This window comes from Euphorbia lathyris, chromosome 1 (genome assembly GCF_963576675.1).
Source record: "Euphorbia lathyris chromosome 1, ddEupLath1.1, whole genome shotgun sequence".
Lineage (NCBI taxonomy): Eukaryota > Viridiplantae > Streptophyta > Magnoliopsida > Malpighiales > Euphorbiaceae > Euphorbia > Euphorbia lathyris.
In genome coordinates, this window is record NC_088910.1 from 135,037,996 (window position 1) to 135,052,959 (window position 14,964).

The window sequence follows — 14,964 nt, forward strand, 5'->3', positions numbered from 1 at the left end:
CCATATGAATGTTGTTTAGTCTTGGAACGTTTACAACATAAACTTATGTTGCTATATGTTAAATTCTTTTTAATGAATGCAAAATGTCAGTATTAGAGATCTCCTTCGTCTGGTTTAAGAGGTTTTGAATATTATATTATGTCAAAAAATCAAATTGTATATAAGATTCTAATATCATATCAAGAAATTATTCGAAGTGAAAGTTTAAACTGATAGCTAAAGAGGGTTGAGGAGATTTTTGAACTGGACCGCATACCCGAATAAAAAGATCTAGAATTGAATTGAATCATTGATTTTTTCGTTAGGACCGAATTGACCGTTGACTTCATTAGGTACAATTCTGAAAATTTTCAAATTCCTAATATTACTGAGTAAATGTGTTGGAGATCCTGGAACCAGACCAAATACCCGAAGAAAAGATCCAGAACTAGATTAAAATGGAGATTTTTTTTAGGACCGAACCGAATTGTACCGTTGACTTTATTAGATACAATAATGGAGATTTTTAAATCCTGAATTGGAGTAAATTACACCCATGGCCACTGAACTTTACTCATTTTAACATTGTGGCTACTGAACTTCAATTCGTAACGGTATGACCACTGAACTTTACATTTTTTAACACCGTTGACCACTCAACTTTAACTAACTCCTCAAAATAACCGTTAATGACGTCAAAATGAAAATATTCAAGAATTAAAGTTGTTCAAAATGATATTTACCAGAAGACCACATTTTTTATTTTCCAAAATCACCTATATTGGAGCTTTCGTTCTCTAAAAATTCAATCTCTCTTCTAACCAAACAACATCTAAATGACCTCAAAACAAAAATTTTAAAGAACTAAAGTTTCTTAGAATATCATTACCTCTTCGAATTTTTTATTTTAAGACATTCAACGGTCGTTTTGAAACGTTGAGTGACCATGATGTTAAAAATTGTCAAGTTCAATAGTCGTATAAGAACTGAAGTTCAGTGACCATAATATTAAAATGAATAAAGTTCAGTGGCCATAAGTATAATTTACCCCCAACTAAAGCCTAATAATAACTTTTGTAGTACTATTTGACACAGCAAATTTTGACAAATTTTTATACGCCTAATGCTTCCCCAGCCCCTTTAACTTGTCCAAATTGGTCATTTTATCCCCCCAACTCATCGAATGACCTATTTACACCCTTAATTCCATAAAAGTGGTATTTCTCACCCCCTCAACTTGTCCATTTATCCTCCCAACTCATAGAATGTTCTATTTACCCCCTTAACTCCGTAAAAGTGGTATTTTTCACCCCTACAATTCGTTATCGAAGCCTAAATTGATAACTTTTTTTAAACATTAAACTTATATTTATGCTATTTTGTAAGTGGAACCTAAATTGATACTTCCCCAAAAATCATAGGCTTATTTTGGTACATTATCGCTACATATAATGTATTTAACTTGTTTATATTAATGTTCTTGTTATTTATATTTTTTATTCGTTCTTTCTCTTTTCAACTTTTTTTACTACTATAAAGGGATAAGAAATACAATTTTTTTGGAGTTAAGAGGGAAATATGATCATAAGTTGTGAGAAATACCACTTTTATGGAGTTAAGAGGGTAAATAGGATATTCGATGAGTTGAGAAGGGGTAAAATAACAAATTTGGACAAGTTAAGGGGTGAGAAATACCATTTTTATGGAGTTAAAAGGGTAAATAGGACATAAAGACAAGAAAAACCAATTTTTATATGATTATTCTTTTTGGTTTGATAAACACAAGAAAATAAACAATTGCTTGATGGAACCTATTAAAGAACACATTTACAGAAAAGCAGAAGAGGCACAGATCAAAGAGATGAATTATCAGAGAAAGGTTTGTGTTACAGGAGCTTCTGGTTACATTGGTTCCTCTCTTGTTAAAAAGCTATTGGATAAAGGCTACATTGTTCATGCTACTTTCAGAAACTTAGGTCTATTCCTCACCTTAGTTCATTTTTGTTTCTTGCTTTCTATGTGTTTGTATAAATGTCCGAGAGAAATTGGCGTTTCTTTGAAAAATTAAAGCTCCGTACAAAAGTTGTTTTTCTGACAACCAGTGGATGCTAGATCTAGGAGGCTTGAACACTACTGATAGTTGGGAAGTATCTGATTATTTTTCGGTAAATAATCAGAGACCATCCCAGATATCTCTATCAGTGAATCATGAATCTGGAGCTGCTCAAGTCTAGTCACGGTCCCCTACAAAAGTTTAATGGTTTTTCTGATAACCAGTGGATGCTAGTTCCAGGGGGCTTGAGTACACTACTGATAGTTGGGAAGTATCTGATTATTTTTCGGTAAATAATCAGAGACCATCCCAGATATCTCTATCAGTGAATCATGAATCTGTAGCTGCTCAAGTCTCGTCACGGTTCCCTAGATCCATCTATGTCTGATGCTTAATTGAATTTTTTTTATTGTTTTTACCTTGAAAAATTAAAGCTCCATACACACCTTAATAGGTTTGTTCAAGTAAGGGCTACAGGGGGCTTGAGCAGTGACGGATCCAGGAGGTGCTTGTGGTGGTCTTTAGTGACTTATAAGTACTAAATTGCTATTTTTTAGGTGTTTTTACATAAAAAAATTCAAAACTCCAACACAGTTCTATAAAATCTTCGACGTTTTCCAGCAAATAGTGAATACTCAAAACCCGCTAGCCTCCCTAGATCCATCCCTGGCCTTGAGCACCACTGATTACAGGAAAATATCCGAGAAGTTGTGTACGGAACTCTTAATTATTTGGTTAAAAAAATATCAATTGAATATCCGTAAATTATTAGAGACTACTCCAAATATCTCTATTAGTGAATTATGGATCCATCACTGCTCAAGCCCCTCATGATTTCCCTCTAGATCCGTTCCTGTCTGATAGAAATAAATAGATTTTTTTATTTGGATTAATTGCAGAAGATGAATCAAAAGTGGGGTTGCTGAAATCACTTCCAAATGCAGAAACTAACCTTGTTCTATTTGAAGCTGATATATACCATAACAACAATGATTTTGAAGCTGCAATTCAAGGTTGTCAATTTGTGTTTCATGTTGCTATTCCTTGGGAAAATGGCCCCCCTAACTCTCAGGTTTGAATTTTTTTCCTTTTAAATGAAATCGACACGTTAATTGATTCGTCGGATGTAAATTAATGGAATACCTTAAAATTTCAACAGGACGAATATTGTATTGGGAAACTTTGTACTATAGTCCGGGATCATATTGGTCATTGACCGCTCAAATGTTGTCAACTCAATATCATTATTGACGCGATAGCATCTAAACGGCCCCTGACCATTGTGAGAACCAAAGCAGAATCAATCGGGTTGGAGCATCATATTTTTCGTCCAACCTGCCACAATTGTTGCAAACCAGAAAATTTATTATACTTTCGGTGTAATACACTCGTCAATTACTTTGTTTGTTTTCGCCATTGGATTAATATTACACTCTATCATCCAATGGTAAAACAAACAAACAAAGTAATGCTTACTTTGTCAAATAAACGTAGCTTCTACCTATACATATATATTTCTTAATATTAATAATATTACATGAATTAATATTCATTCCTCTTTTAATTGATCGGGTATATTGCACACCCGTGTATAATAGAAGTCCTTATTGCAAACATATCGTAAGTTACGGTGTGCCTCCAAATTTGGAAGTACATTGTTCATGCAACATTTTTGCTGCATGTATTTCATCCGTTCCATAATAGATGTCTTTTTAGAATTTTTTTTTTCATAATACATTAACATTTTGATTCAATCCATGCACATTAATTAATTTTCACCAAATATACCACTATTTAATTTGCTTTTTTATTTTGGAAATATATAAAAATTAATTAATAGATGCAATTAATATAATGATAACAAAATCTTTTTAATTAAAATTAATTTCATTTCTCAATTATTGTCATCTAAAATGGAGTAATTTTTTTATTATTTTTATATTAAAATATTTTTTTATTTACTTATATATAGTTGATGTTTTATTTGTTTTAAAATGTGCTTGTTGTTCATTGTTTTATTTGTTTGGTGAACAACTGATGCTCAAGTATTAGCAATTGATGAAGTGGCTTGCACATGTATTTGTCTTTTCAAATATTCAGGGGTGAGTAAAATAACCGGTAACCAATTACCTAACTGATAAATCTTAATTTGGTTCGGTTATTTTAACATTTTGATTCGGTTCGATTTTAATTTTAGCTGAATTTGATAATCGGTTATCTGTTCGGTTAATGAAAAGATAAAATATAATTTTACTTTTACATATAACTTATAAAATATAAAGTCCAACCCTTAAAAAATATACTTCTATATATATATATATAAATTTGGTTTAGTAGCTTTTAATTTTTTTCAGTTGTACCTTTTATATAAGGGCATTATTTGAAAACCAATAAAACAAAAATTAAATATTATGAGTTTTCGGTTATCCGGTTGATAATGAACCGAATCAAAAAAGTTCGGTTTAATAATATTCAATTATCAATCTTATTCGGATCGCTTCGGTTATGAAAATAGAAAAAACTTCGGTGCAATTACTAACTGAACTGATGCTCATCCCTACTTATATTCGGTTCAAAAATTCAAACTACCCTGAACCGATGTAGTCAATTTTGTCTATGTCATCATTTTGTTTTTCTTATATATTTGTTGATTTTTTAAAGAATATTTTTGTTTATTAATTGAAGTTTAATATTACAATAATATAAAATTCAAATATATTTTTTTGTCAAGAAATAAAATTTATAGGCCATAATATTAATAACTTTATAGCTTAAGAATTATATATTTTGTAAACAAAGACCTAACTCGCTCTAAAATATACCACAAAGGGTAAGGATTGCCTCACATATTTAAGGAGCCATATAGCTTCCTCATTTAGCAATGTGAGATGTCTAAAACGCCCCCTTCACGTCCAATTCATTTGGTGCGTGACTCTAATATCAGTGAGAGCCCTAACATTGAACCATGACTCTGATACTATGTAAACAAATGCTTAACTCACCCCAAAAGGTACGTCAAAGGGTAAGGATTGTCTCACATATTTAAGGAGCCATATAGTTTCCTTATTTAGCAATGTGTGATGTCTAACATATTTGTAGGCCATAATGTTAATATCATTTATATTTTTTTTATATAATTTATGTGATTATTAATTTATATATATTTGTTTAAAAAATAGTATAAAGACAAAATCGAAGCAACGGTGAAAGGAGCAAAAGCTATAGTTGAAGCGTGCATCAGGTCAAGAACTGTTAAACGTTTAATCTATACAGCAAGTGTTTTAGCTGCTTCCCCATTAAATGAAGACGGAAAGAGCTTCAAATCATATATCGATGAATCGTGTTGGACCCCTCTACATCTCTCATTTTCTTCTGGAAACGACCGCGTATTGGTATGTATTTCCATATTTTGTTTACACTTGTTTAAATTTGTGCTCTAAACATGAATATCATGATAAACTATAAAATTACAACTAAATTATACTATTAAACTTAATTCTTAATGTGTCACTATTTTTATATATCACAAATAAAGTATTTTTTATACCCTAAAAAATATATTTTGCATTCATAATTTATAAACTCTAATCCTTAAAATATATTAAAAATAATAATTTAATTAGTTTCATATAATTCAAAATTATTACTTAAAATTTGTTTTTTTTTCTCAAAAGGGTATTGTCTTTTACCTAAGTAGTAAAAGAAGGAATTTGACTAATGATATTAGTCTTTAATTACGTGGCACATTGACTTTAATGACGTGAAATGTTGATTTGTTGACTTTGCTAACGCGATACAATGAAATGTTGACTTGATGACATGACATGTTTAATAAATGACGTATCATGTTCACTAGATGATGTGTCTAATGATGTTAGTCAAATTCCTTTCCCTAACGGTCTAAACATGTTTTTTTTTCTTTTTTTTAAATTCCTCAAGCTGATTTTTATTTATACTTTTACCGATCAAAACATATCCACCTGTTACACTGGGGATAAGAAAAAAATAGTTTTTCTTTTTTCTACGGGAAATTATTGGAAGCATCTGGTTCTCCATGTGAAATGGAGGATCTTCCATATATATTTTGTTATGTGTAACATGCACTCAGATATATTATAAGAGGTCTCACTGTTTTAATTATTAAGGGTGTCCCAATTAGGGGTGTGCATCGGTGCGGTTTAAACCGCATACCGAACCAATTGAATTTGGTTTTTCGGTTCGGTTTTTTTAACAATTCGGTTCGGCATCGGTTTTAATTTTAAGTCTATTTCGGTATTCGGTTCGGTTCAGTTTGACAAAAAATGTAAAAAAACCGAACCGCACCAAATTACACATATTTTACATTTATATATATATATATACACATATATTTGATTTTACAAGTTTTTTTTTATTATTATTGTTGAGATAATAACCCAATATATATATTTTTTTTTTTTTGAAAGTATTTCAACTTTGGTTGTTGTTGAGGTAAATTTAATGAGAAAATATAGTCATTTTTATTTGTTATTTTTTTATTTTCAACTTAATTCGGTTTGTTCGGTTTAAACCGAACCGAACTGTATATTTCAGTTCGGTTTTGATTCGGTTTTACCTATTATTCGGTTCGGTATCGGTGTGAATTATTTTGATCATTTCGGTATTCGGTTTTTTCGGTTCGGTTCGGTTTTATACCGATGCACACCACAATACACATATTCAAATGTAAATTGAAAGTCCTTCAAGTGACATAGAAGACCAAGTGTTAATATAAGAACTCTTTTTCCAAACACCAATGTAACTGATGGATGTATGCCTCTGTTTTCTAAACAGGCATATTAACCCAAATATCCCAATCCAAGAAATACTTGGAAAAAAAAAAACAGAAAATGAAAAATTCCACGACGTATAAAAAATACCCCTAATATTGATATCCAAGAATAAGTTTACTCCAAACGTTAAAAATGATGCGATTTTATCTCTAACATTGGCAGTTAATAGCAATTTATTCCTAATATGGGTAAGTTGGGTCAATTTTAGGAGAAATTATTAGAAGCACCCGACCCTCTATGTCAAATGGATGACCTCCCATACATATTTTTCCATATGTAATATGGACCCGCACATATTATAAGACACCAGTTGCGTTCACATGGACCCTGATGACCACGTAAATTTGGTCATTCACCGTTAGATCTAGGCGGATTATATATAAGCCTTAGGATATCTTGAATCTCCACCTTAGGATTTTAATCCACCTAGATCTAACGGTGAATGACCAAATTTACGTGGTCATCAGGGTCCATGTGAACGCAACTGTATAAGACACATATTTTGTTTCTTATTCTGCACAGTTACATATCAGTTGGTTCTAAAAAAAAGATTTCACATTTTTTATGATTTAATAGAATTGAATATTAATATTTTTAAATCAGTCGAAATATTTAGATTTTTTCCAACTTGTACAAAATACAGTATAAATTTTAATTTTTTTTAAATTTTTCTTCACATTTATTCATGTTTGAGACCTGTTACTAATTGTGTGATAAAATAACGAACATGCGAAGTGTAAATGGTAAAATTCATGACTGAGAAAACAATTCGATGAATTATTTCTCAAATTGTCTCAACTTGTCAATCTTAGGAGTAAATTTGCTTTTTGCTACCAATGTTAGAAGTAAAGTTGCACTATTTTAAACGTTAAGAGTAAATTTGCTCTTGGTCATCATTATTGAGGATATTTTCATACTTTATCCCAATGAAAAATAGTTTGGACTTTTAGTACAAATGTGTCAATTTCACGCCTTAACTGTTAAATAGTGTTGTAATTGAACTGAGCCGAGGTTTGGCCTACTCAAGCTTGGCTCGTCAGAAAATTGACAAGCTCAAACTCAATATTCTGTTCATGAGCTATTTGCGAGTTTGTTAACGAGAGTATCTCATTAATTCAATTAATGAACTTCACGCGTGAACAACTCATTAATTTTGTTGACAATCATATTGATTTGAATTTTTTTTAACACAAAACTACATAGTTTTGAAATCTACAAAACTGCGTTGTTTTACATTTATCCCTTTATAGAAATGTTATTATTAAAAAAATAATCGAATCAAGTTTGCTCACGAGCATGTTTATGAACATTATAATTAAGATTGCTCATGAGCTTGTTCATGAACATATAATCGAGCTTGGCTTGTGAGCTTTCGAAGCGAGCTTCCCGATGCTCAAGCTCAGCTCTTTTACAAATCGAGCCGAACATAATCGAGTTTTTATCAAGCCGAACACCAAACCACTCATGAGCGGCTCAGCTCATTTACAACACCCCTAAACGTATAAATTTTGGATAATCTAACCTTTAACTAACTCTTACACATATCTCCTACTCTGCAAACTTGCGTGTGATTATCCACGTCAAATTTAATCATATTTTGACGCAGTTAACGAGGAAATATTTCTGACAAATTCATTCTTCAACTACTAGAATATCCAAAAATTATAAAAACATATGAATTATTTTTTGAATTGTTAAATATCGCCCCCATTTTTACTAGTTACCGCTTTCATTTGGACATTTTTGTCCTTCTCATAATTTTGATTAAAAACTAAAAATTCTCTCTCCAAAATCACAAACCCAAACAATAATAATTGAAATTATGAAAATAATTAATGTGTGACAACCTAAACCCCGAAAATGGATAATTACGAGTTCTAAACATTAAAATTTACGTTTTTTAGTCAAAAAATCATGAAAATAATGCATATTTTTTGTGACGATTTTGCATTTTTCGTCACAAAAAAGTGAAAAATTTTGCATTTTCATCACAAAAAATGGAACAATTTATCATTTTTCATCGCTAAAAATGGAACAATGGACTGGGTGGGTGCGGGATCCGCCCAACCCATTGGCTGGGCAGATCCGGCATCCGCCTAGGCCAAATTTCGCCTTTTTTTTAAATTCAAATTTTTCAGTTTTGAATTTTTTATGAAAAGGGTAAAATTGTCCAAATGAGGGCGGTAAATAGCAACACCCTTTTTTTCCCATGGTCTTCCTCCCAATCTGATTTTTCCAGTTTCACTAACATATATAAAATTCTATTTTGATTATGAAGGATTATCTAAAATCAAAGACAATAGCAGAGCATGAGATCTTAAGATACAATGAAGTTGAGAATGCTAAGCTAGAAGTGGTAACTTTAGCTTGTGGGTTAGTAGGGGGAGATAGTGCTCTTCTTTCTTCAGTGCCTTTGAGTGTTTCCTCCATGAGTTCACAGATTACAAGGTTTTTATTTGGGTATAATCATGGATTAATGTTTATGCAACAAGTTTTAGGTTCTATTCCAATTGTGCACATTGATGATGTTTGTGAAGCACATGTTTTCTGCATTGAAAACCATGAAATTAAAGGAAGGTTGCTTTGTGCTGTTGCTAATCCAAGTAGCTTGGAAATTGCTGCTTACTTCATTCAAGAGTATCCTGAGTTGAAGATTTCCAAAGAGTAAGCATTTCTTTCCACTATGTTTCATTATTTTGTCAAAATAAGTATGAAAAGTTTAGACTTAATATATCGATAGCCTTTTAAATTCGTCTAAAATAGACTCGCTATTGATCTTACTTAAAAGGTTTATGACCCGTTTGTTTTACCTACTGTTTGTTGTTGCTGTTTGCTGTTTGCTGTTACGGTTTGCTGTTTGCTGTTACATTTTGCTATTGTTGCTTGTTGTTTCTGTTACGGTTTGCTGATTGCTGTTACGGTTTGCTGATTGCTGTTTGAAAATGCTGCTTTTCTAAACGGCTGCTTTTCGGGTGTAAAAGACAAACAGGAGATCACTAACCAAACACCCAATACTGCTTTTCAGATGTAAAAGGCAAACAGACGGTCACTAACCAAACACCTAAAACCCTTCCTTTTGAAGTGAAAAGACAAAAAAGAGTATGAAAAGAAGCAACCAAACACCATCTTAATATACATCATTTGCCTTCTGAACTTATCCAAAATGTTTGATTGGTCTCTTGAACTTTTAAAGTGTCTCAATAGCCCCTCAACTTGTTTTAAATGTATTCAATTAATCACTCGTTTCCAAAGAAGTAAGGTTCATGTAGAAGGTGTGTTGCACGTATCTTGGAATGTTATTACATAATTCATAGAATAGATTTAAATATATTAAAAATGAAGTTATTACTTATCGAACTATAAAATATGTACTATCTGATATTATAACCTCATACCATGATCTTGGTCGTTTTACTTTTCCAAAGGGCATGTGAAACACACCTTCCTCGTGCAACTTACTTATTTGCAATCGAGTGATTAATTGATTACATTTAAAGCAAATTGAGGGGCTATCAGGTCATTTTAAGCAAGTTGAAGGCGCTATAAAGACATTTTGAAAGTTCACGAGACCAATCAAAATTTTGGGACAAGTCAGGGAGCAAACGATGTATTAAGCCTACTTAAAATGACCTATTGAGTTTGACACCTATAAAACTGCTTAAAGCTATCTTTTCATCTTAACAACTTATTTACAATGACCTACTTACTCTTGAATTTGCTTAAAGTGATACGCGCTTTGATTTCTTCAAATCCCCTTTTATTGTGTCAGATTGGACATTGGGGTTGTTAGTTATATTCATGGTTCTCTAAGTATCGCCAATGGAACGATATTATAGAAAATCTTAATTTTACTCGTCATCTTTTTGCTTGGATTTCAACATATACATGCATCGAAGATGACACATGAGAGACATCTAATTTTCTTTTTGTCATGTTCACGTGGAATTTTTTTGTTTAAGTGTCACTCACGTGTCATCTCCGATGACTGGAATTTGCTAGAATCCAAGCAAAATGACAACAATTGAAATTATATTAAGATTGTGATGGATTTTATGTTAAGAAATTAAGGTTTTTGGTAATAGCGTTCCTTTTCTGATACTTAAATTGCTAAGCATGTAATTAACCCATTAAAAGATAATCATATATCGTTTTTTGCAATGTTAAAGAGCTATTTGGTCGTTTTCATAGTTTTAGGGGCAACTACGCTTCTAATGAGTAGATATGTAATTAATTAGTAAATTTTCATTTTAGATGTATGGGTTAATCGTATTATTTTAAACAAGGGATGATAGGTCATTTTTAAAATTTTAGGTTAAATGTGCTTTTTATTATTGATACGATATGTAATTAATGGAGCAATTTTGCTTTTAGATTCATCGGAGAAGCTGGAGAAAAAATCACAATTGACTCCTCAAAGTTAATAAAGATGGGTTTTGTATACAAATATGATATGAAGAAAATCTTAGATGGCAACGTAAAATGTGAAAGGCGACTTGGAGTTCTATCTCAATTAAGTGTAAATTAATAATTGTACATATTAATTACATTGCGGAAAGTTCTCGCAATGTGCTTTTTCAAGTGTTTTCACAAAGTTTTCGTGGAAAAAGGGCAAAGTCAGGAGCATTAGAACGGAGATTTGATACCCGACAATTCTCTTTGGGAAAGATTAATAATGATCTTGGTAAGATCACAATTAATCTCTCCAAGATCATCGAATTGTAGCAAGCTCATCTTTTACCCCACACGTTTTCAGCTCTCGTTTCTGGTGCAAACCCTCTTTAAATAACATTTTGGTAGATTAAGAGGTTGGGGAACATCATTATATTTGAGTTTTGGTACCATATTAACATTTGTGCTTTCTCTTCATATTGTTCTTCTTAGTTTGTTATTTTTTTTATTCTCCTCTTCGAGAATTTAAAATTAAATTTTAGTTGTTGTAATTTTATTTTATTTTGTGTGTTCAAAGACTTAATTACGGAGTTCAGTTAATAAAAAATTAAGTATTCATTCAAAATAAGGAAGTTCCATTCTTTCACCTACGTCAATTCAATTTCTTCTAAACTTTACTTTTATTTGTTATTATCATTAACTTCATTATCTATTTTTGCAAAACGTGTTGTTGTACTTTAGAAATGAACTAAATCATCATAATTAGGGCCAAAGGCGATCTTATATTAATTAGTATGAATTTGTAAAATAAGAATATAAATTCTATTTATTTTGTTTAACTAATTATCTTTTTAATAAATCCTATTTATTAAAAAGATAATTAGTTAAACATGTTTAATGTGTTATTGAGGTTTTTTTTTGTGTGAAGATTGGGACGCGAAGGAAGGCCAGAAATCCCAACTAGGTTGGCACCTCCAGCACAACCAACAATCCGAATATTATTAATAAAAAATGAAAATAGTTCAAGAGAGGGAGAGGGAAGAATAGAAATTAAAGAAATCTAACATGCGCTATGTTACACAAATCATCAAAAACAAAAGATTGGCAAAATTGGGGAGCAGAGTGCCACCAAGTAGCCGAATCCGCCGATTGCCCAAAATTAGCAAGGCAATCCGCAGCCTGGTTGCCTTCCCTGAAGATGTGCGTGGCTGTCCAGTTCATGTCCGAGAGCTTGTGAAGGCAATTAACCCAGTCCTTCCTAACTATCCATGGGACGTTGTAGGATTTTTTGTTAAGGAGATGAACCGCGTATGATGAATCCGATTCAATCCACAAGTTTATCCAGTTTCTCTCCCAGGCTGACTCAATTGCGTATATAATTGCCTTTAGCTCAGCAATATGAGCCGGCAAGTTTTCAATTGGGAAAGCAAAACAACCTATCGCAAATCCTCTATGATTCCTGAATATACCGCCCGCCCATGCGCCTCTAGAAGGGCTCGAGGAGCCGTCCGTGTTGACCTTAAACCAGTATGCCGGGGGGGCGATCCAACGGACGATAGCAATGTCCGGCTCGGGCGGTGGTCGAGCTCGAACTGCATCCATTACAGCGCCTTCGCTGATAAAATGCAGCAGGCAACGACGCAAGTTTTGGATTGAAGGGAGATCATCATCAAAGATTGCCTTATTCCGGATGTGCCAAATGAACCAAATGCAAGTAACGATAGAGAAGTTCCAGCCTTTTCTTAGACATTTCCTTACTCGGACAGCACGCAGCTCTGTAAAAAAACTGGCTATATCAGTAGCAGTACAGCAAGCCATGCCGTTCAGATTGCAGACTAAACTCCACAGGTTCGATGCCACCCGACAGGTAATGAAGAGATGCTCAATCGACTCCTCAGCATTCTTGCACAGCTCACATCTTTGAGCCAAAGCCAACCCTCGTTTCAGCATCAGAGCCTGGACCGCCAACTTCCTATGAATCAGCATCCAACATGTCACTGCTCGTCTCGGAGGCACCACAGAATTCCATAAAAACCTGCTCCACATTACCAGTGCACCTGGCTGTAGCTCGCGGTAGAAAAGTCTAGCCGTCAACCTTCCCGAATCAGACGGTTTCCATATGCAGCTGTCTGATTTGCCAAACGCATGAATTTGCTTAATTCTGTCTTGGATCAGATCAGGAAAGTTTTGCAGGTTGGTCCAGTTCCCATCTGATCTGAACTCGTGCATAGGACTGAAGAGGTTTGCCTGCCGCTTCCTAGGAATATTTAGCTGATCCGCCACTGATGGCTCAAGCCATCTGTCTGTCCAGAAATTCAGCCCCGAGGCCTCCCCAAACCACCAAACAGCTTCATTTCTGATCTTTTCAAAACTTAGTTTCACAGAGGGCCAAACTGATGAGTTTGAGATGCATCTTTTAGCTAGACCAGAAACCTCAAAGAAGCAACGGTGGAGTAAAGATATGATGAACCCTTGGCCCTGAAGTAAATCCCAACTAAGTTTTGCAAGCAAAGAGAGATTGAACAGCTTAAAGTCCTTTATTCCCAGGCCGCCAGAGTCAGTATGTTGGACACAAGTACTCCATGGGACAGTAATAAGTTTCCTTTTATCTTTGTCCCCAGTCCAGAGAAAATTACGAACAGCCTTATTAACTCGAGAAATAAGAGCACATGGCCATTTGTATATTAGAAAGGAATGTACCAGGGCTCCGGTCAAAGAGGATTTGATCAGGGTCAATCGGCCAACAAAAGAGAGAGAGCGACCCCTCCAAAGGCTGAATCTGCTGAGAAAGCGGTCAATGAGAGGCTGTAGGTATCTTGTTCTGGGGGCTCCATGGAACAGCGGGACTCCGAGATAAAGAAAAGGGAGCGAAGCAGTCCTGGTCCCCAAAAGGCCCGAGAGACGGCATCTGCGCACAGATGAAATATAATTGCCAAAAATAGCCTCAGATTTGTCCCAATTGACAGCTTGTCCGGAGAAAGATTCGTACATATTGAAGATTTCCTTGATGCACTTCATATTCTTCAACGAAGCTTTACAGAAAATCATCATGTCGTCTGCATAAAGGAGGTGAGAGGGGAAGCCAACATCCTTAGTGTAAATCATAGGGTCAAATTTACCTTCATCCACCAGCTTGCTGATCCATCTGCCAAGGAAATCCTCAGCCAGCCCAAAGAGAATGGAGGAAAGAGGATCACCTTGCCTGACCCCACAAGAGCAGCTGAAAAAACCCTTAATGCCTCCTCCTAAAGCAATCGAGATTCTAGCTGATCTGAGAATTTCCAGGATCCAATTTCTAAATTTCAGGGAGAAACCAAAAGAATCAATCACCGCTAGAAGAAAATTCCAATCCAGAGTGTCAAAAGCTTTCCTGATGTCAATCTTTAGGGCCATATTGCCTCCAAAACACTTCTTTTTAAGCATATTCACCCCCTCTGAGGCCGCAGCAATACAGTGATGTATACTTCTGCCTGGAATGAAGCCAAACTGATTATCCGAGATGATTTTAGAGGCAATCGGAGCCAGTCTGTCAGTGATAATTCTTGAGATTATTTTGTAGCTGAAATTTCCCATAGCAACAGGTCTGAATTGATAGATTTCATTAGCTCATGCTCAAGGATGGTGAAACATCGACCACTGATACCAGTTTTGCAAAAAAGCCATATAGAGTTGCCGCTATTTTGAGAAATAAGCTGCAAATCAAGAGACTTCCAGAAAAGAGGTGAAATATTA

General features: G+C 33.9%; 1 protein-coding gene across 2 annotated transcripts; it reads left to right on the forward strand.

Annotated features, from left to right (window-relative positions):
- Positions 1 to 1,820: 1,820 nt before the first annotated feature.
- On the forward strand, positions 1,821 to 11,815 carry LOC136215640 (NADPH HC-toxin reductase 1-like). 2 transcript variants are annotated; one of them, XM_066002945.1, is made up of 5 exons: positions 1,821 to 1,955; positions 2,932 to 3,104; positions 5,212 to 5,424; positions 9,122 to 9,507; positions 11,215 to 11,815. In XM_066002945.1, exons 1-5 carry the CDS (start codon positions 1,841 to 1,843, stop codon positions 11,366 to 11,368), a joined length of 1,041 nt encoding a protein of 346 aa, XP_065859017.1. In that variant the 5' UTR covers positions 1,821 to 1,840; the 3' UTR covers positions 11,369 to 11,815. The 2 variants fall into 2 exon arrangements, with proteins under 2 accessions (XP_065859017.1, XP_065859018.1); XM_066002946.1 differs by having other exon boundaries at positions 2,977 to 3,104.
- Positions 11,816 to 14,964: the final 3,149 nt, after the last annotated feature.